Source organism: Tachypleus tridentatus, chromosome 8 (assembly GCF_004210375.1).
Source record: "Tachypleus tridentatus isolate NWPU-2018 chromosome 8, ASM421037v1, whole genome shotgun sequence".
Classification (NCBI taxonomy): domain Eukaryota; kingdom Metazoa; phylum Arthropoda; class Merostomata; order Xiphosura; family Limulidae; genus Tachypleus; species Tachypleus tridentatus.
The window spans coordinates 27,540,945-27,562,932 of NC_134832.1; the positions used below are offsets into that span (position 1 = coordinate 27,540,945).

Genomic DNA, 21,988 nt, shown 5'->3' on the forward strand with positions numbered 1-21,988 from the left:
ATTTAGTGAAAGATTACTATCAAACTGTATAAGTGACTGTTATTTTTATTTTTAGGCTTCTGGAAACAAAGTCAGCCGTCATTCTGTATTATGTGGTAGTCAAAATATTGTCCTAAATGGTAAAGTAAGTAGAATTTTTAAATTGATGGTTTTTCATTTTCTTTTGATACTGTTGCTCAGATTTTTCTTTGTGTAGTAATTAAATGGATAAATTTTTAAGGTGAAAAAATAACTTAATGTTGTTATTTAACACACAAAATCATACTGCTAAACTTCAAATTTCATTTTAGGATAATTTAAACTCTTTAAACATTTAGGATAATTGAAGACTAAAATATTGACTAGGAATATACTGAAACTTTTAAAATTCTTCATCTGTGATTTTATAGACTATTATCCAGTCAGAATGCATTATTCGTGGAGACCTTGCCAATGTTAGAATAGGTCGACATTGTGTTATTGGTAGACGAGCAGTCATTCGACCACCTTTCAAAAAATTTAGCAAAGGGTAAGTTCAAAACCTGATGAAGTCAGGTAGGAAGAAACAATCCCCATATTGTTTGTTTTTTTGTTTTGGAATGGTCAGGTTTCTCCAAAATTAGCTTTTAATAATTTACATGTTGCATTGTTGTTCATCTATCATAATTAACTCTTGCATTACTAACTCAGTGGATTACATTAACCACATAACTCAAAAACCATCAGTTTCCATACTATAACTTTTAACAAAATCTCTTAATAAGCATTATGATTCTTTTCTGGACAAAAAAAATCAGAATTTTAGATAGAATATTTTTAATACAAGTTTTTCTGTATATTGAGCCTTATGTTGGCTGCTCTGAGTACAAAATGATTTTCATGGTGAGATTAGCACACATTTTTCCATCTAAAAATTTTCAGATTTCTATACAATTTAAAACCTCCTAAATAAATATCAAACTTTTTTTTTCAGAAAAAATTCTATTTTTATCTATTATTTTCTCTACCATAACTGTATACAAGGCCAATTAATTTAACCTCTTTCATCACCACCATAAAACTCCCCCTGAGAGTTTCTGCTTCTAACATCTATTTCTTATGTTTATTTTACTATTAGCAGCTGAAATTGAAACCTGGCTATTACAAAGCAATGAATCACCACTCCTGTCGTTAGAGTGTTTAGATGACATTTTAATACACCACCACCCGTAGCTGGTACAATTACCAGCACTTTCACGGAAAGTTTATAGTAATCCTGGTTCAGAAAACATAGTGGGAGAGGTTTCATTGGATTCTTTATAATACAGTGGTTACAATGATAATTGTCTAGGGTAATAAAAATGTAAGAAAATGTTTTTGATAAGGCTCTGCATAAAGTTTGGTCTGATCCAATGAACTTGTTGGATATTTGGAATAGTAAGAATTTAGCAGTATAGGTGTACAAAGTGTGTGAACATATATATCTTTACAATTTAACCATAAATGCTTGCTATTTAGTTATATTTTTTAAAATATAACAATAAATAAATATATATAGTAAAACAATGATTTCTAGTTCTTATGATGATACATAATTGGCTTTTGCTCTTATGTCATACTTGCTAAGCCTCATTTATTCTCTCCAGTAAAGGGAAAAGCAGGTTTTGTTGATTCCAAAGATGCATTTTAGAAAACAAAAAATTATCATATTAGTATAACACCATATATAAAACCATTGTAATTTATCTGGTGTTCCAACTAAGCTTTATGTGGGTTTAAAACTTTCATTTCTGTTCAGAGGAAGGACTTCTCAAAGTTCTTTAAAATCTGGTCATGTACAAGTTTCCCTTTCAAGTCAGTTATTAGCAACTGTCAACAGTATGGATGTGGAATATACTATTTATGTTGGTTATAAACAGGTACCTAAGTAAATTAGGTATAAGTAGACAAGAGGTTTCAAATGAATGGAGTAGTGGGCAGGTTTGCAAGCTAGCTCAGCAAAAAATAAAAGTGGGAGTTTCTAATTTTGTATTCTAGGTTGGAAATATCTGAAGTTTGAGTTTCTAGTTTGTTAACAAGCATAGATGTTGCATGGCAAGCATAATAAAATAACTGAACAATAAGACAAGAAGATATATGGTGCACAAAAAACATACTTGGCCTTCTTTACTACATTTTCTTTGGAATTATATACTATGTTGTGGTGTCAATTTTATTAATATATGATGATAATAAAGCTCTCAAATTAAATTTTGAAAATAACTAAAATATAATATGTGCCCTATGATCTATCTGTTGAGAGAGAGTTAAGTAAAAATATAGCTAATCTTAAATTTCTGTATTCATACACAAATGGAGCAGATTGTTTTATGTGAAGTAACAACAACCCAGTGTGTATTTAAAAGACCATGAAAATGCAGGGTTTTTATTATTTGTTTTATTCAGGTCACCAACTCAAACGATTTTATGTGAGAAACAGAGATAGCATCAGAATTCACAAAATGAAACATGATTTTTGATTAATTCTTCAAGAATGATTTCCTTTAGTTTTCCAACTACAAGAATAGTAGTCGTACTTTAATAGCAGTTAACCTTACTTTGATGGGTCATGATTCAAAGGCCATGTCACATCTCATTTGTTGACTCGCATTTTAAATTTTATTGATGTACTATTCTAGAAATGAATGTCAGCATCTTTGGTATCATATTGCAGATTGTGGTTTAATTTTTAGTATGATCAATTAATTAACTTCTTAATTTGAAAGTAAATTTTAAAAGAGAAGTCCTAAATATTGATTTTGTGTGTCATGTGTTATGTTGAATGCAGCACTGATTCAAGTTAATTGTTTGTGACGTCCAGATACAAAGTCTGTAATTTCTTATAAATCAGTATCTCAAATTAACAATATCAACAAGCTAGAATGTAAAATATTAACCTGCTGTATTTTCTGTTTGTTGAGGCATCACTCACATACTGAATCAAATACATGGTCTCACTCACCTCTTTCTATTTTTGAAAATGCTCCTATACATACATTTACTTCTCTCTCTGAGATGTTAATAACCAATAAAGCTTGTAATTTTCCTATAGTGGCTTTCTCGGCTGTTTTCAAATATTATGACATCATATTGTTCTTTTGATACAAATCTTCAAACAGAAGTTTTTAGGCTACCGAAAAATTCATATATTTTTTAGATCAAAATACTGCTTAGTTCCTAAGCTTGATATATTGTAGTGGAATTCTGTGACATTAATATAGTTATTTATAATTTTTTTGGTTATTTCAAATATATATAACCTAAAAAAAATTTTTTTCATTTCACATCCTCCACATGCAAAATTTTATAAGGCTTAGCAACCAACAATAAGCATCAAACAAGTACAGAAGTCATATGTAGAAGAGATAATTGTTGCTTTACTTTTTTATTTTGTGTTCTATGTTCTAAGAGAATGATGCTGATAAGGAATATCATGAGCATGATAAAAGTAATCCTAACTATCTATCTTTTACCTGTCACGTAAAATAAAGATTGTTAGGGTTAAACACAATGAAGAAAGTAAAAACCAATTAGCACTGCAGCCTCTACATAAATGTCTTAACTTACTAGGATTAGTTCTGGCTGATTACACTGCACAACAATTTTTTTGAAAAGTTTTGCTTCCTGAAATGTTTTTGGTGATTGTGACAGGCTATATATGTGTTTTTTAAAACTTTGTTTTGTTTTACCTTAATTTCTTTTTATGAATATTATTACATTTACTTTTAACTTTTTACTGGATGTTTGGTGCAGATAGCCTAGCTGCTTTGTGCCATAAAACTCTAAATCAACCAACCAACCAACCTAAAACCAACATAAATAATATAAACACAGGCCTAACTATTATAGTACATATTTGGTCTTACTGTAGAGCTCAGGATTTTCAAATTAGTATTGTACAAATGTCTTGGAGATGACCAATTAGGATAAGTTTTACATTTAAAAAATTTTTGACCAAACATTCTAGACTGATCAGAACCTTGAACTTTATCCTATAGAATAAGTTAAATTTTCCACTGTTCATTCAAACACAGCTTTATCAAATTGTGACTGTAATACCCAGGCTGCCCTAGATAAATAGGTAAAGGCCATACATCAGACAGACTAGCTGTCTACCTAAGTGGGTATGCACAAATATAGTTTTGGTTTTGCTTCATCAAATAGGAACTCTGAGAAATAGACAGTTAACTGTTTACAGGCAATAACATATTTAATTGCATTTATGTTTCTAATACGCTATTAAGTTCAACATAATTAAAAGTGTTTTGCTCCTGATTTTCGTTTGTATTCAGTGTCCAGTGCATCACGTTGCAATGTCCAACAGTAGTCAGCAAGCATTGACGGAATCCATTTGCCCTGATATCGTTTTTCCATTGTAGCAGTGTCCTAGTGAAACTGAAGATTTCAATGAAACTGTACATGATGGGCAAATTTGGATGTGATTTTCGTGATCACCAGCCAAAAATCTATAAGGAACACCCAATAGTGTTCAAGAAGCAAAAACTTTGTTGTGCAGTGTTATCTTGATTAATCAGTATAATTTGTTATCTAAGAACATTGTTTACATCATTTTGTATTAAATAATCTCATTAGTTAATAAAAATTACAATTAAATTTATTAATGTCAAATACCACAAAACTAATCAAGTAAGCTAAGTTAGTGTTTCTATTTATTACTGTTTTCGAATATTCCGACTATTCTAGTAATCAAAATATTTCTATTATGATATCCAATTGTTATTCATGACTAATTTAAGGTTGCTCAAGCTTATAGATTAGAAGCATTACTCAAGAAAATAATAAATTTATTGAAATTACTGTTTTAAGCAAGGGAAGAGGGGGCTGCAGAACTTGTTAATAAACTTGGAGGTTAGATCAACACAATCAAAAAGGTTTTTGAAAGTAAATGGTAATTGTTTTCTTAAAACAGCTGTCCTTTCTTTTGTCAGTTACATTTAAAGTAACTAGCAAACTTTTGCTAATGGTAAAAATAGCTAGTTTTAAGCCCTGATTTCCTACCATTTAGAAAATGTCTGTGAATCTTAAACTTGAACCACGAAATTTGATGTATATTTTTTTGCATGTTATAATGCATCATACACTGCTAGCCATTTTGATATCTTAAAATTTAACTAATATATTTTATAATGTATATTAATATAAATAAATAATATTGAAATTTATAGTGTGCTTAGCAGTTAAAATACTGATGTCTTAAAAATGCATGAAACCTTCAAAGCAGTTTTAACAAGATTGATTCATTTTTTGTATGACATGAAAAATATATCTGTTAAAGATTTAAGCTGACAGTGTAAAATCAACAGAAAATTTCAAAAAATGTTTGCATTAAATATTATCTAACAAAATGTTCCATTGCTTTGATCATAGATTCTTTTTATTTTAACATTATTAGGTTATCTTACATGATTTTTAAACAAAATTTACTGCTAAAAATGTTTTTCTAATGCAGTTTGAAGTAAAGAGCTGGTTTATTCATTTTTCAGTGTTGCCTTTTTTCCCTTGCATATTGGAGACCATGTCTTTATTGATGAAGGAACAGTTGTCAATGCCGCTCATGTTGGCTCCTTCGTATACATAGGGAAAAACTGTGTTATTGTAAGTAATGGAGGTTTTGTCTGGTTAGGCATTTATGAACATTCAACATTCAACTATTGTATGTCAATGTTCTTGAATTATATTTAAGCCTGTTGTAGACTGTAATAGTTTAACTTGTCACTAAAAGTATATTGAAATTATATACTTTATGAAAATACTAACTTCCTTCTGCATTCTTTGTGTTGTATAAAGTAAGGAATGATGTAAACATTCACTACTTGCAAATGTATCTCCATAGTTAGTATGTGAGTTATTAATATTTTAGGGACGTCGATGTGTTCTGAAAGACTGTTGTTATGTTGCTGACAACACTGTTCTACCTCCAGAAACAGTAGTTCCAACATTCTCCACATACTCGGGTTCACCAGGTAATAAATATCTTGTCACTACCAGTTTGTTTGGTTTAGCATTTTTCCTTGTTTCACAATGTGTTTTAGTTTTTCCAGGGCCTTGATAGATCCAAGAAAATTTTGAAAACACTTGATAGCTTTAACAATTTTTAGAAAAATGAAATTTTTCTGTCAGTCCTTGAAAAATAGAAATTTTGTTTACAAAATATTGCAAATTTTCAAAATATTGCTGTTTTTGTAATTCTCAGTAGGATATTAAACATCATCTTTGTGATGCTTATGTCACTGGATGTCAAATCTTTGGATAAATGATGGTGGATGTTGCCACATTTAAGCCTTTTGTCTGTTTATCATGCATTTTTATGAGTTTATTTCAACTTCAAGGTATTTCTTAATTGTGAGATTATAATTGATTATATTCAGGTAATCAGTTAATCTCACATGAAACTAATATTCCTATTATCAGCTTGTTTTTTGGTTTTAATTTTTTTTGAACTACTCTCTGTTAAATATGACAGACATCTTCAGGTACAAGAATTCTTGTTTAGCACTGCCCTCTATATGCATTTTTTAATGCATGCCACAAGCCTTTGATCTCCCCTCAGTTGGAATTGAGAGATTCCAATGAGTCTGTCATTCAAGTCATCATGTGGCAACTCTCCACCAATAAGTGAGCAGCATACACTCGTGATGCATGTGACTCTCGCTATTCAATAGTTCTTAACTATCACTTCTCATTTGGCAATACTCCTGATGTTTAGTTTATCCTTACATCAAAGTTTTAGTTTAATATTATTCTATATTTTTCTGTCAATTTCTCTCACCAAGTTTAATCTTTATTACTCAGTAGTGATATTTGTAAACTATTGAAGTATTCCAAAATGGAATTATTTTATATTTCTACCCAGTTACAGAACTTACTTCTTTATTTAAAAAATGTTTATTATTTCTGGCAAACAGTTTTGTTTGATTATTCAATTTTAGTTACAAATTCTACATTACCACTCTGGAAATTATATGTTCTATTAGCACATTTATACAAGCTTCAGGTCATGGTGCACTGTAGGAATATTTTTCAGCTTTACTTTGTTGGGAGATTGATCATCTGAGGAACTGACTTTCATTTGGCCTCTCTTCAAGTTTGGAGGTCCACACATTTAAACTACAATCCACCAACTTTGGAAAGATAGATGTTATGCTGTTATGGTTTTTGTATTATTTTATTGTTAATATTATTTATCATTATTTAGGTTCCATAACACAAGATTCATTAAATTGGTTAATACTTATAGTTAAGTTTAGGTTAGTCATTAACCTTAGTTGTATTTTGTCTACTATACCATTCGTTTAGGTTTATCATGGTCTTTGTTATTTTATGATTATCTGTAATTCATCTTTCTGGTTTATATATCATTAATTTCACTGTATTGGTTTTTTTCTTCAATACATCACATCTCATACATAGGTTATTATTACTACACACTTCCTTAAATTTATACAATTATGTCTTTTATTTTCATTATTATTTTTACTTTATTTGTTTCCTATTCACTTGGTAAGTGTGGAACCCTTTAGCTGGGATTCTCACAAACGTATCCCAATATTGTACATACTTATTGTTTGGTTAAGTTTTTATCTTAGGGCTAAGTGATATTATTTAATATGTATTGTTCAATTAGGCTTCACAAGTGTTTGTTTTTGGTTTACCTGTAATTCTGCTTCCAGGTTAATTAATAATTAGGTTAAATATCTTGTATCATGAGGCTTTATAAGTGTTTGTTATGTTATGTTTACCCATGGGTCCGTTTACTGGTTCATTAGTATTTGGATTAAATATCTTTTCTTCAACACATAATATCACATCCATATATGTATTTCACTGCACAGTTTCTTAACATTTTCACTGTATTAACTGTTTAATTTTCATATTTCTTTGTTGTTTATACTTCTTACCATTAATTTCTTTCGTGTGGGGCCTGGGACAAACTCTACCTGCTCACCTTTCTTCTGTAACAGCTAAACCTGTTTTCAGATGACCTAGATTTTGTCAGTTTTCCTCCATCTTCTCATGAAGTGCTTTCCAGAATATGCAGGCCTATCTAACTTTTTTAAAAATGTTTCTTAGTATGTTCCCCTTCTCACAACATTGTTTTGTGGTAATTTTTTGTCTCTCTTTTGAGATTGAGACTTACAAATCTCTTTTGAGATTGAGTATTTGCAAGCCTCATACTATACAGGCTCTAATTTTTTCTTTGCCTCAGCATACCATCAGACAGATTTTCTTCCTGATCCTTGTCAGTTGTATTTTTATTAATCCTATCAATTTCATCCTGTACCTAGTTTTTTCTTAGTTATATTTCATCTTGTTGACACTCCTACAGTAAATATTTACCTTACATCTTCTTTTTTAGGTGTTCCTCTTATATTTAGTGATTTTCATAGGATACCTCCTTCCCCTCATGTTGTAATGATAGTTATCTTCATGTAGTTCCCACTACATATGGGTTCTTTGTTATTTTAATATCTTGTATGGTGGGACACTGCTGTTTGTTTACTATCCAGTGCTAATTAGGCCTTATGGTCAGTTCTTTTTCTTATTTGTCTGTTTTTGGGGCTACTCCTGTATGTTTACCATCATGTGGGGTATCTGCAATGTTATATTCAGTTGTTTTTTTAAATTGCTCTTTTTGTTTCATTGAGATATTATTATCTTTGCTCATTGTATATGTTTGGCACCTGTCCATCCTTTATCTGTCTTACCTGTAGGTTTTGTTCCTTTTGTCTTTTTTGTTCGATGCCAATTGGGTTCTGGGTCAATAGGCTCCACCTCATTTACGACATGGGTCTTTCCTGTTTTAATGTGTTATTTTTTATTTCATTTGAGTAGACTGTTTCTGCAGGACTAAGAATGGCTACTGTCTACATGCTTATCTTTGATGTTTTCTTCATATGATTAGGTACCAGTTTCTTACTTTGACCTTTGGACTTGTTTTGGTTCCATATGCCATTTGGGGTATTTTACCAACAACATTTGTCAGATGTCTGACTTTGGTCATCTTGTTTCAGTAGGAGTAGTTCTCTTCTTCTTCCACAGCTGGCTCATAGTTGGATACATTTTTTCCTGTTACATTCCTCACATTATAGTCTCTTCTCCATGAAGGTGTTTGCAGTTATCTGAGTTTTTACTTTGGATTTTTATTCTTCCTCTATTCATCTAAATGTTTGATAGTTCAACATGTCTTCCAAAAATTTGTGTTCACTGAAGTAAGTCCCTGTTTTGGGATCTTTCTCTTTTCTGATAATCATCTCCAAGGCTGGGAAGTGTGTTTCTGTCAATAAGTGGCTTCAGGATAATAGTCTCTAGTTGAATGGTTTAATCCTTCTCACTCCTAGATACTTCTGCTAGTCCAAGGGGTTATAGTTCACACTCTTCTTATTATTGAATTTGACTGTTTCAGTTCTTTTTCTTCCTCAATTTGAAGATCCTTTTCACTTCAGTTCAGGCCTTTTTGACTAATCTTTCCTGAATGGCACTGCTTTGGTTTATCTTTAATAACCAACATTTTTGTGACTCATTTGATATATTTCTTTTAACTTCATTTCTACTCAGTGAAATCCATTGGACCTTCTTGGCCCAGTATGTGTTGTGTGTTGCTTCACTATTTTTCATGCTTCTTTTCATTAAATCTCGTTCCCACTTTTCTTCCACTTTTTTCTTTGACTTTTACCTTTCCTCCCTTGCTCTTTGGGTTTGTATTGTGTTCAGTTGGCCTTTTCTTCACTCATATCATGCACATTCCTTTTTTCCTGCATGTCTAATCTGGTTTCAATTGGAAGTACTTTGCATGTAAAGTACTAGAACTACATCTCATAAGTTCATCTCCCATTATCTGCTTTGGGTAGCTGTTGTTTTCTTGTCAAGTACCATGATCCATCTGTTGCCATCACTCATTCTTTCATAAGACTGTGAATAGGTAGGTTATATTTTTGAATATATACAGTGCTGTGCAAAAATGTTAGAACAACAGAATATTTTTTTTCATTCCATTTTATGGGACTGATTCTTCCATACCATTACAGAATGTAAATTTCAGTGTTATGGTAATGTTTCAGTAATCCCTGTTGGCAACTGAGTGAGCAAGGATGAGAATTATTGTGATTTTTTTAGAATTCTCTTATAGTTGTACCAAGGGCATGTCATTTGGCTTGAATAAACATACTGATCAAATTTAGGGTCTAAAATAACTGTCATAGTACCCCATCCAGGGTCTTAACTATATGGACAGAAGCTAGTAGGGAGCTAGCATATGGAAATGGTATATGCTAGAAAAATTAATTTAATAACACTCCACAAATAAACCTTCATTAGAACAGTATTTAACATTATATATTAAGTTTTCTTGTCATGCTATGACTTAAAAAGGGTAGAGAATTGTTAGGAGAACAGAGAGTTCACATGCTGGTAGGACTCTTCAACAAATTACTGCAGACTTGAAATGCTCCCCAAACACAATAAAATACACCCTAGATCATGACACCAAAACAGATAAATTTGAAAATAGGAAAGGAAGATGCAGAACACCTAAACTCATTGATACTAATGTTAAGCATCTCTGTTTATAAATCCTTTGGAAGAAAAGGAAGGCTGCCACTAATATTAAGCATGAGATAAATGATTGTGTACCAAATGACAGAAAAGTATCCAGATCTACAGTATCAAGAAGACTCAGTGATAATGGAATATTTAGTCATGCAGCAATTAAAAAACCTTTATCTCAATTTCTAGCTATTATCTAGAGATGGAAATTTGCTAAAAAAAGTACAAAAATTGGACTGTTGATGATTGAAAGTGTGTTATGAATGGATAAGTCCAACTTTGAAATATTTTGTTGCAAAGCATAGGTTGTGTATCTGACAAAAGAAAGGTGATAGATACCTCAATGCACAGCACCTACCATGAAGCACTGGGGAGGCAGTGTGATAGTTTGGGGGTGTTTTTCTGCTAGGACATCAGGATATATTGGTGGAATAAATGGAATAATGGACCAGTACAAGTACCATTTGATACAGATTCATCATAGTGTACCCAATGGTTTGTGTATTATTGGTAAAAGATTCTAGTGTCAAGAAGATAAATGACCCAAAACACTCATTCACCTTATGCAGAAATTACTTAGCTATGAAAGAAGCTGCTGGAGTCATTCAAATGACTACCACAGAACTCCTATCTCAACACAGTTAAGCAGATATGGGATTTAATGTATCAAAAACTTGACAAATCAAAAGTTATTTCCAAAAAACATTGTAGGAATATATAAGAGACATTTAAAGTAAAATCCTAAAGGACACTTTGATTAAATATATTGCAACAATGCCTGAAAGACTGTTTACTAAACTCAAGCACTTTCACTGAGTTTCTATTGTACTAAATATGAAGATTAATTTTAACATTTCACCTGTGATTTACCTTTCATTGTTCATTGAATGTAGCCTAAAATCTAATTTTTTACTTTGTCCTTACACTTTTGCATGGTAATGTACATCGTTTTTCCTTTTTTTGTTCAGGGGTATATCCTTCCTGCTCTTTGGTGAGTGGAGCTTGACCAGATATTTTTTAAGTCCTCAAATCTGAAATGTAAAGTTTTCTTGACTTGCATATTATAATTCCATAGCCATGCAACACACACTACAGAAATGGGATGTTCCATGAGATCACTTGAAGGTTTATCTTCATGATAGAATTGCTTCATACATTTGCCCATTCTGGACCATGCATACCCATGGAATACATGGGTAATGCAGAGGGTGATAGCTGTCCATCCCTGCCATGCCTTGTATTGAATAAATAGGTATGATCTGCTTTTAAAAATAGGGTTTTGTGGTCACCCATTGCACTGTTTCAGGTGTTGTCCTTCCTCCAGACTCTCCATTGCATCCTCCCCTTTTTATTCTGGTGGGCTTTGAGAGTCATTACCACTTTTCAGTTCCATATCACTGAGGTGGTGGACCAAGAAGGCATTCTTCTGAATAAGTTAATGAAATACAAACAAAATGTAGAAATTACTATAAAAAGTGGGGCAGTGGTGTTTTGCTGGTGTAGGTATCTTGATATCCTCCAGCATGAAACATAAAAGCAAATGTAAATGGGATGTTGCAGTTTCCCCTTTGAATGGAATTTTTTATGAATGTTGATTGTTTTGGATTTAGAGTATAACCAATCAACATAAGTCCTCACACATGTATACAGATGTCTTATTTTCCTTCCTAATATTTACTCCATCAATGTTGTGGGTCATGGTGGACATAATTGTAGATCATTATGGTTCTTCCCCTTCTGCTGCCCTTCAGAGTTTATTATTGTGAGGATGTTACTGTGCTTGGGGCAGTTCTGGTCAATTTCACTTTTGAGAGAGGTAATTTACATTATGCAAAACATTTTTATACCAATGTTGGATGTCTGGTTTAATCTATCAATTTATTATATTAAGATGTGCCATTTTTTTTGAATTGATGGGGAGAAATTCCATTCCACCTGGGTCTCATGAACATCAGGTGAAAATGGTATGATCCTCTCTCCTACCCCTGCCAAGTGGCTGGGTTTTGGATTGTAATTGGCTTGCCACCAGTGTGATCCTATTTCCTACCTCCATATGGCTGGGTTTTGGATTGTAGATGGCTTGCCACCAGTATAATCCTATTCCCTACCTCCATATGGAAGCCTATAGCCTATTCCCAGTGACCTTGGTTCTGAATTATAGTTGACTTGCTAATGGTATGATCCTCTTTCCTACTCTTGCATAGTGGTTGATATCTGGAGGCCAAGTTTTGGATTCTAGTTGACATGCCAGTGATATGATCCACATCCTACCCCCTTGTGGATGTCTGTTGCACTTTGGATGTAAAGGCACATCTTTTCATTTTACCAATTTCTTTTAATTTTCTGGGATAGAATTTCATAAATATTGCATGATCTGGATTGCTATCAAGTCATAATTCTTTCCCACTTCAATATGTTGTTCTGTTTTTCTACCAGTGTATGCGACATCTTTCTACAATGGGCAAAAAGTATACCTGGTGCATCAGTGGCATGAACTTCCACATCAAATCTTAGAATCCATCTCATCTTAGGGAGTGTTCTTTGGATGCTTTTAAAGAATACTTCTTTCATTTCCTCATACCAGTCCTACTACTTACTCAGTGTGGGATTCTAGCTATATATATATATATGAGAGGAGGTAATGTACCATATTGAAAGTTATAACTTTCTTACACTGAAAACGTATTTCCAGTTGATATTTACCTCCTTTCACATTTCTCAACTTTCCTCCCTGCTGAAAACTGGTGCTTCTATTTTCTGCCAAATCCCAAAGTGTTAGTTCAGTAGAACTGAATAGCAGGAGTCACATATGTCAAGAGAGTATGTTACACTCTTATTGGTGGAGAATTTTCACATGAGAAACTCATTGGAATCAATCAATTCCAACTGAGGGGAGACAAAAATCTTATGACATGCATATAAAAAACAAACATAGAGGGCAGCACTGAATGAGAATAGCTATTTTTGTCAGATGAGGTAAATACTTACTGGAAATAGATTTTCAGTATAGAAAAATTATGACTTCAGAATTAGCTTGCTTTTTTTCATCCTAAACTGTCATACATAAGAATGTATCATAGTTTCAAAAGCAAAGATGGCAATGTTTGGTATACATTTGTCTCAGGATGCACCCAGTGCATTCACAAGCTCTATTTAGTGCTAAGCATTTCTTTACTGAGGTCACATTTCCCAAAATATTAACATTACATTCATGGAGTTCAATATCTTGGGAAGTGCAGCCAGTGGAGAAATTCTCTGTTTTAAAGAGATGTTATGGATACACGATGTAAACGAAACAGCATCATCTTTGCTTTTAAAACTATGATTTGAACATTATCTGAGAATTTTTTAAGTAAAACTGAAAGCTTGCATTTGCAGGAGAACGTATCAAAAACTCTAAAGAAAATAAAATCATAACAACCTGAAAATATCTGTAATACCTTTCTGTGGGTTTTTTTTACTAAAATTAGATAAACTAATTCTTTGTTAGAAATAATTGTTTTAGATTTCATGTAATGAAACAAGTAAAGATTCTTGTCACATTGTGTGATAAATGTTATATAATTTAGTGAAAATAAATTCACTCTGATACAGTAAAATCCAGTAAAATGATTAGATTTCTGTTTGGCAGTAAAACTGATTATGATATTAGAAAACCTCTTTTCAGATATTTAAATTATTCATCAATAGAAATTAAAGTATTATAAGAAATATTAAGAAAAAATTATTAGTCCATGTCTACTAATTTCTGACAAATAGTTAAATGAGAAAATTTTTCAACTCAGCTTTTATTTTTTTGAGCAAATAAAAGACAATTAATATTAACTTGCTGTGATGTTTTAATTAAAGCAGTCTTACCCAAACTGGTTATATATGTAAAAAGTAGGTAATATAATAAGGTGAAGCTACACTACTATTTAATATAAGTAATGAAAGCATCAACAATGGGTACAGAGTGGCAATATTTTGATTACTTGAATAGTTAGAATAATGTGAAACATTAGTTTTTATTAGTTAATTATTTTCATCAATTAGGATTTACAAACTTGAATTAATTGAAATTCATGATGAGAATACATTATTAACTTATTTAATTTCATCATTACTGTGAAAACTAACTGATTAACAACTTTATAAGTATATAAACATCATAAGCTTTTAAATTAATTTTTAATATAGTGAAAGTTTAGAAAGACCATGTTAAAATTATTCATGCATAATATTTTACTGATCTTTGTTATAGTTTGGATAATCAAAATAATTTAAATGTGAATTTTGATTGAATGGTTATTTTGTATGATGTTAATCTGTGTAACCAGTGCTTGTAGGTAATTGATTAATCACTTAGTTGTAATTGTGATGAGAATTTGTTGAAAAAGAAGTTAGGTTGATATGATATTTACTTATCCACACTGTACTCAAAAATGGAACTGCCAACTTTTAAAAAAGCTTGAATACATTATGGTTATGTTTAGGATATTGTTTTAATGCTAACCTGCAAGTAGATATGAAAGTTTTTGAAGTTAGCATTTATTTGTGGTCCAAAAGGGTGTGTTTACACCACTCAACCCTCCTCCATGACAATGTCCATGATATTTTTCACTGTATACTTTATATTATGATATTAACTAGCATAATATCAATAACAAATGGCTGGAAAAGGAAATGTATGAATGGTTTATGAATTATTGATAGATCTTCAACAAAAGGTAATTGGGTTGCTTATAAATTCATGTAAGTAATCAAGAACTCATTTACATGGAGGCAGTAGCATTTTACCTATTTGATAATGATTACTAAATTTCCCAATGCTTGGTCACCCAGCTGGGAAGTGCATGGATTGACAGAACTGATACAAAACATTCATTTCACCACAGTTTTGCTGTTCAGTTTTTCTTCTGCAACTGTTAAACCATTGGCTTTTTTAACACAATTTCTTATGTTTCTTGTGCATCTCATTGCTTGTACATTGTGCTATTTTTTTTCCTGGTTCTCACTTTCCAACATTTTTTGTATTCTACATCTATCATATTCTCTTCTAGCATCTGCTTCTTCCTCCAGTTGGTTCTGTCATCTGTTTGCCATTCTGCTTCCTATCACATTCTGTTATAGTGTCTGCTTCTTCCTAACTTTCATTGGAAAGTTGCTTTCTCCTGTATTGTGTATTGGCTGTTTACTGTGATGCTCTCAACTCAGCTCATTGTCTGTTTCCCTCTGCTGGTGTTTCCATTAATTATCTTTAAAATGGTTCTCTATTTATTCTGCATTTTTGAGTCTATCATATGATCTTTAAGTTTTATCAGTGACTGACTGATTAGGCATACAAGTGTGATATCTAAATTGAATTATAAATTTGACTTCAACATCCAGATAAGGCCATTTTATGAGATTGGAAAACATTAACGTAAGTCAATGATTTAACAAAGATACATTTTCAAACTGCAAAAAAGGTGTTATTTTTTTCACATTTTAGTTCAATTGTGTCTTTAATTTTCAATCATAGACCAATCATTTCTAGTTGATAGGAAGCCAAACAACTTAAGTTACTTAATAAGTTGTAATGACATTAATGTGTGATCAAGAGACAAATATACTGTGTGTTTTATCATATTAGACACTTGTCATATTAAATAATAATTTGTTTACAAATTTATCTCATCAGTTTGCTGAACTTATTGTTGTAAGACTTTCCCTACAATAAATTTTGTTTTCAGGTAATATGTATATTGTTAACAAGTGACCAATTATTTTATGCCTATGTATATTTTATATTTCTTTTGAACCTTCAAATGTACTTAGTAAAGAGGTCTTGGTAATTTTTATGCCATTTCATCAGTTAAGTTACATTTTATTAACATTTGTGGTAGTTAATATTTTAACTTTAATTATTTTTTTAATGATAGTTGCTCTACAATAATAATAATTTTGTATATATAATGAAAGTACAGTTGTTTTGGTCAAGTTTTTAAGTAATTTGTTTGTTTCTGAAAGTATTTGCTGTCTCAACATATTGCATAGGGTTCTTAAAGCTCTTTTAAAAGAAATATTGGCTTGAATTGTGTGATAAATTTGAAGGCAAAATACTGTTTTTGCAAGAAACCCCAACTTGTTGGGAGAACCATGCAATAATTACTTAATTATACACATTTAAATAGAGGTTTTATTGTGCCAAATGGTTAGAGAATACTCTAGTAGTAAAATACTGTCAAAAATCTTCCTAATGAAAAAAAGTGTTAAAGTAATTCAAAAGGACAAACAAAAAATATGCAGTGATGATGTAACTCTTCTGAGACTGCGTGTTTTTTTTTTTTTTTTTGACAAAATCTAATTTTCAACAAGCACAAGAAGCTTCTGTTACCTGACCTCTTCATTGGCACAGATGTTACTCAGTAGATGTTTCTAAAACTGAGCCTTTAATTGTACAGAAGTTAGCCATGTAAATATTGAAATTCTGCTTTGAGAAAAACATACAAATATAGTTTTTATTCCTTATTCAAAAGTGCTCAAGTGTTTAGGTCTTTTGAAATCAACTTGAAACATGGTGTACAAGGTGTGTATGTGTGTCTGACAACACTTTATTTTGGGATATAAAGCAAACTGTTAGTTATGGAGAAAAAGTAAAACCATTTTTCTTGTTTGAACATGACATTTGTGGGAACTGCACAAAGATTATCTTTTTATAGGTTTGTTTTCTGGTGAACTTCCTGAGTGTACCCAAGATCTCATGGTTGAATATACCAAAGGCTACTACCAACACTTCCGACCAGTGTTGCCAACTTAGAATGGAACAATTCAATAAAGAGTTATATTTCTGCTAAAAATAATTATCACTTCAAGATTGTAAATGGAATAATACATGATAAGTAAAAACCTTAATTTTCAGCTGTATTAAAACCAAGTCATGATGGTAGTTGCTATTCATGATCAATATACAATTTGATTTTTTGTGGATTTTTTTTTATGTTTTACAGAAACGTTCTTTAAAGCTCTTTTTTTTCCAATTATGATGCAACCTGTAGCCTTACAAGAGTATCAAATGTTTTATATTAACTGTACACAACAGCCCTTTAACAATAAGTCTATTTTTGAATTTGATATCATATAGCTATTCAGTAAAAAAATAAACAGTAAGATCAATTTGTATCATTGATTGAAATTGCCCTTTCTGTTAATAAAGCATCATATGGAAGGAACTGTAATGGTTAATATCTGTCATGCTTATCCAGAAAGCTCATCGCTGAAACATTTGTTATATTGTAGTCTACTTTAAGAAAGGTTTCTTTGAAATAAAAGTTGTTACTAAAACAATCACCACATTTCAGTGTTAGCATAAGTAAACTTATATTTATGTTCTATAATTTTTTCCATAGTGCATTTCACATAAAAATATTATGCAGTAAGTTGTGTTATTTTTACTGTTTTTTTCTAAATCGAAAAACCATTATTTCTTCATGACTGATGTGGTAAGGGTAAAACGATGGCCTTTTATTTTTAACATATTAAATTTATCCAATAATTTTAAGGTAGTTTAAATTTCATGAAAATATTGTGAGGTTTGCTACATTTACTTTTTAGATATTCTAAACAGATTATAAGCATTTTGTATTTTTATCCATTTTGTTAAAAAATACAATAATATTACAATGATTAGACTGTGCTTAAAAGCTATGTTTGACATAAATACAAGATCCAAATACAATGTATAGCAAAGTGCTGATTTTCACATTTTTGACTTTATAAAACTAGAAAGGCAATCAGATTTTTAACTATAAATTAAGTAATTTGTTTTTAAAGCTACAAAATACAGTAAAATAATTTAGAATACACTTGATAAGTTTATCAAAATATCTTTAAAATGTATGTACAGACTATACATATACAGACTATACATATCTTATCTTTATTGTTGTTGACAGTAAAAAATTAGGTAAATTTATGCAGATATCTTGTAAGTTACATAATTAAGTATCAACAGTGTTTCTAAAAACTATGTTGATAAAATGAATTTTCTCCCTTTTACATCTTATTTTTGTATAATTTATTGAGGATTTTGGACCAAAAATATACTTGGAAATTTCTGTTTTGTCATGTACTCAAGCATATGGTCTCCAATGGCTCAGCAGTAAGTTTGAGGGCTTAATTATACCACTTAATATTGGATTTAAATACCTATGGTGACATAGCGTAGACAGGTCATTGTTTACTTATATGCTTAACAATGAATAATAAAACAATATAGATTATATGATTACATTATTATATAATAATGCTTTTATGATTTGATGTTTATTATGCAAAATATTTCATACCCTTTTTCTTAGTTTTAAAAACTCTAATTTTATGAAATATACTTCAATGAACTGTTTAGTTTTAAGTCAATTTTACTTCACTGTGTACTAACCTAATTTAATTTATGAATGTAAGAGGTATGCAAGAGGCATAATGGTATTTCTTTGGTTTGCTGACCCAAGCTTTGTTGATAAGCTTTGAAGAGGCAGAACTGCAGTCTGCTGCCTACTGCAAAAGTTACAACCAATCAAAGAACACACTAGGTCTCTATGTTACACACACATTTTAATATTTTAATTTTACTTCTGGTGGGGAAAAAATATATATATACATGTATAAATTAACTGATTAGCTTGAAATGAATATTCAACATTTTCTTGATGTTAAGCATTTGGCCAATGTAGTTTTTATTCTTTAAGGAATTTAATGTTATATATTAAAGCTACTCAGTATTTAAATAACTCAATACACATTGACTTAACTGAATCTTTATAAATATAATAGTACTGTCTGTTTCATGTCCATGTAACTACTTTTCAAGGTGAGCATGGATTTTCACCAGAATTAATCCATTAAGTCTATGGAAGAGATACGTATAAATTTTCAGCTTTGTGTTTTTTAAGGGCATTTTTGTGATTTTTACCACTACTTTGCTCCCTATAGATAGATCTTTGCTAACTTTGGAATGGTGTTTCATTGGGTCTGTGGGCAGATGCGTACAAATTTTCAGCTTTATAGTTTTAATGGGCATTTCTGCTTTTTTTACTACTACTTTTGCTACCTGTGAATGGATCTTTATCAAATTTGATGTGAAATTTCACTGGGTCTATGCTTGCTGTTTCAGCCTTGAGTACATTATAGTGTGGTGGTTAGTTTCACTATTCATTTGTAAGAGAGTAGCCCAAGAAGTGGTGGTGGGTAGTAATGACTAGCTGCCTTCCCTCTAGTCTTTCACTGCTAAATTGGGGATGGCTAGTGCAGATAGCTCTATTATAGCTTTACACAAAATAACAAACAATGTTTATCATTGGTGTTGGGAAAAAGAAGTAATATTTCATGCTATTTACAGGGAATCAGAAATCAGGGGTGCTATAGCACCAGGAATAGAACTGGGGGAGGGAAATTCATTTCATCTGCCATTTGAATTTCTCTTCAAATACTGCATGTTTCTTGATTATTAACTATTCCATGATGCTTTAGCCAAAGAAACATAATCACAATGTATTTATATTATTTATGCTGGTAAAATATTAAAGTATTTTGTTAAAAATATTCTGTTAATCTTTCATTCATAAATAAGAAAGATCTTTGATATTGTTTACACAGAGCTAAAGAAGGTTTTGAATCAGTTGAGAAAAGAAAAAATTAAACTTAAACCCAGGAAGTATGATTGGCACATCAGCAAACATTTTCTTAGGACACATTTCTTATTGTCTACACAAGTTACTTGAAAAACCAAGTACATTTTGTTGGATTTCTGGCTGTGAGGTAGCATTCAATAATTTGAAGAAAGAATTAACCACTACTCCTGTGTTAGTTTCCACAAAGCTTGATGTTCCACTCATTTTAGATATAAATAAAAGTGATTCTTGCAGTGGGAGGTATGTCATTAGAAAGACAATACAGTGGAACCCCTCTAAGTGGCCACCCCTCAGATTCAGTAATCCCTTGAAAGTGGTCATTCAATCACAGTCCCTTTTTTTGTTTACATAATCCCTAATTATATACAGTGTAACCTCTCTAATCAGGCCAGTTTGTCTCAGTCCTGAAGGTGGCTGCTTTAGAGGGGTTCCACTGAAGTACTAAATCACTCACCAACTAAACTGATGTTAAAATGCAACAACAACACTGGACAAAAAAGTAATACACAAAATGAACAATCTTTACTGTAAGTTAAATGCAAATGTCACGTGTGCACTTGTTTATGTTGGATCATCATTTATGTAAATCCATGGACTGACTACAGATAAACAAATCCTACTACATTATATTTAATGATGTTTAAGAGTAGATTTTGAAGTCCAAGATTTTATACTTTCAAATGAAGTTTGCAGTTGCTCAGAATAACATTCACCAACACATTCTCATTACACATAGCAGGGGTATTGGCCTGTAAATATTACCTAAACAACCAATGAAGGATACTACTTTTGACATCCTTACACAAGGTAACATTAAGCAATGTTCTCCATGGGTAGCAACAGGTACTACCTAGTTCAAAGACAGCAAAAGAACAAATGTAACTTGAAACAAAATTTACTTGTTTTTTTCTGACCACTCATTATAGAAAACTTCATATACTCAAAACAAAAAATAAGCTCAGAATAAGTAATACCAAAGGAAAACAGAGAACTTGGTCTAATTATATACCATATATTTCTGCCTTCCCTCTCTTAAACTTGTGTTAAACCAATAGTTAACTTTAAATTTGTATATGTTAAGAATTGTATCAATTCCTTTCTTGTTTCCAAAAATACTCACTTGTAACAAAAGCATCACAATCTTTCAAGTGAGAATGATACATTGCATATTAGTCCTTATTCAATGAAATAGTACCAGATTATATACATAGATACCCTTTGGTGAATAAAAATGCATATAATACATAAACAAACCCTTTGACAAGGAATATAACACGTGAAAAACAGACCCTTTAACACACAGTACATTATTTAAACACCATAAGCCAAAGATGCAAATGTACATGCTAATAGAAAACCTTTAATGATAATTAAACAAAATCAAACACTTTAAAAAAGATTTAGGTACATTACAAAACATACAAAGTTCAACATCAATGTGGGCAGGGCAAGGCCACTGATGCAACCACCTCTGTGGTCTGGTCAATTGTATACTTCTAGTCTCAACACTGAAGAAATTAATTCTGAGTACATGCCTCAAGGCTCAAGTTCTCTTAAAGCTGGTCACTTAAACAGTAGTACAATAAAAACAAAATAAATTCTTTATAAACAATTAAAATAGATCCTTCACTAAGAAATACACTAATTTTAAATACAGAACAAATATGAATCCACATAATAATAAAAAATCAAGGCAATAGTAGGATGTAATTACTAGTATTTTGTAGTAAGTTGCTGTTAATATACCAGTAACTAATGTTTCTAATATATCAGTGTTG

The 21,988-nt window shown here is 31.2% G+C and overlaps 1 protein-coding gene across 1 annotated transcript in view; it reads left to right on the forward strand.

Annotated features, from left to right (window-relative positions):
* Positions 1–20,119, forward strand: part of DCTN5-p25 (Dynactin 5, p25 subunit) — a 31,388-nt gene extending 11,269 nt beyond the window's left edge. The window contains exons 2-6 of the mRNA XM_076447865.1: positions 56–124; positions 390–508; positions 5,502–5,613; positions 5,879–5,981; positions 17,244–20,119. Of these exons, the coding sequence (XP_076303980.1) occupies positions 56–124; positions 390–508; positions 5,502–5,613; positions 5,879–5,981; positions 17,244–17,341 (501 nt within the window). The 3' untranslated portion in view covers positions 17,342–20,119. The remainder of the gene's footprint in view (positions 1–55; positions 125–389; positions 509–5,501; positions 5,614–5,878; positions 5,982–17,243) is intronic.
* Positions 20,120–21,988: the final 1,869 nt, after the last annotated feature.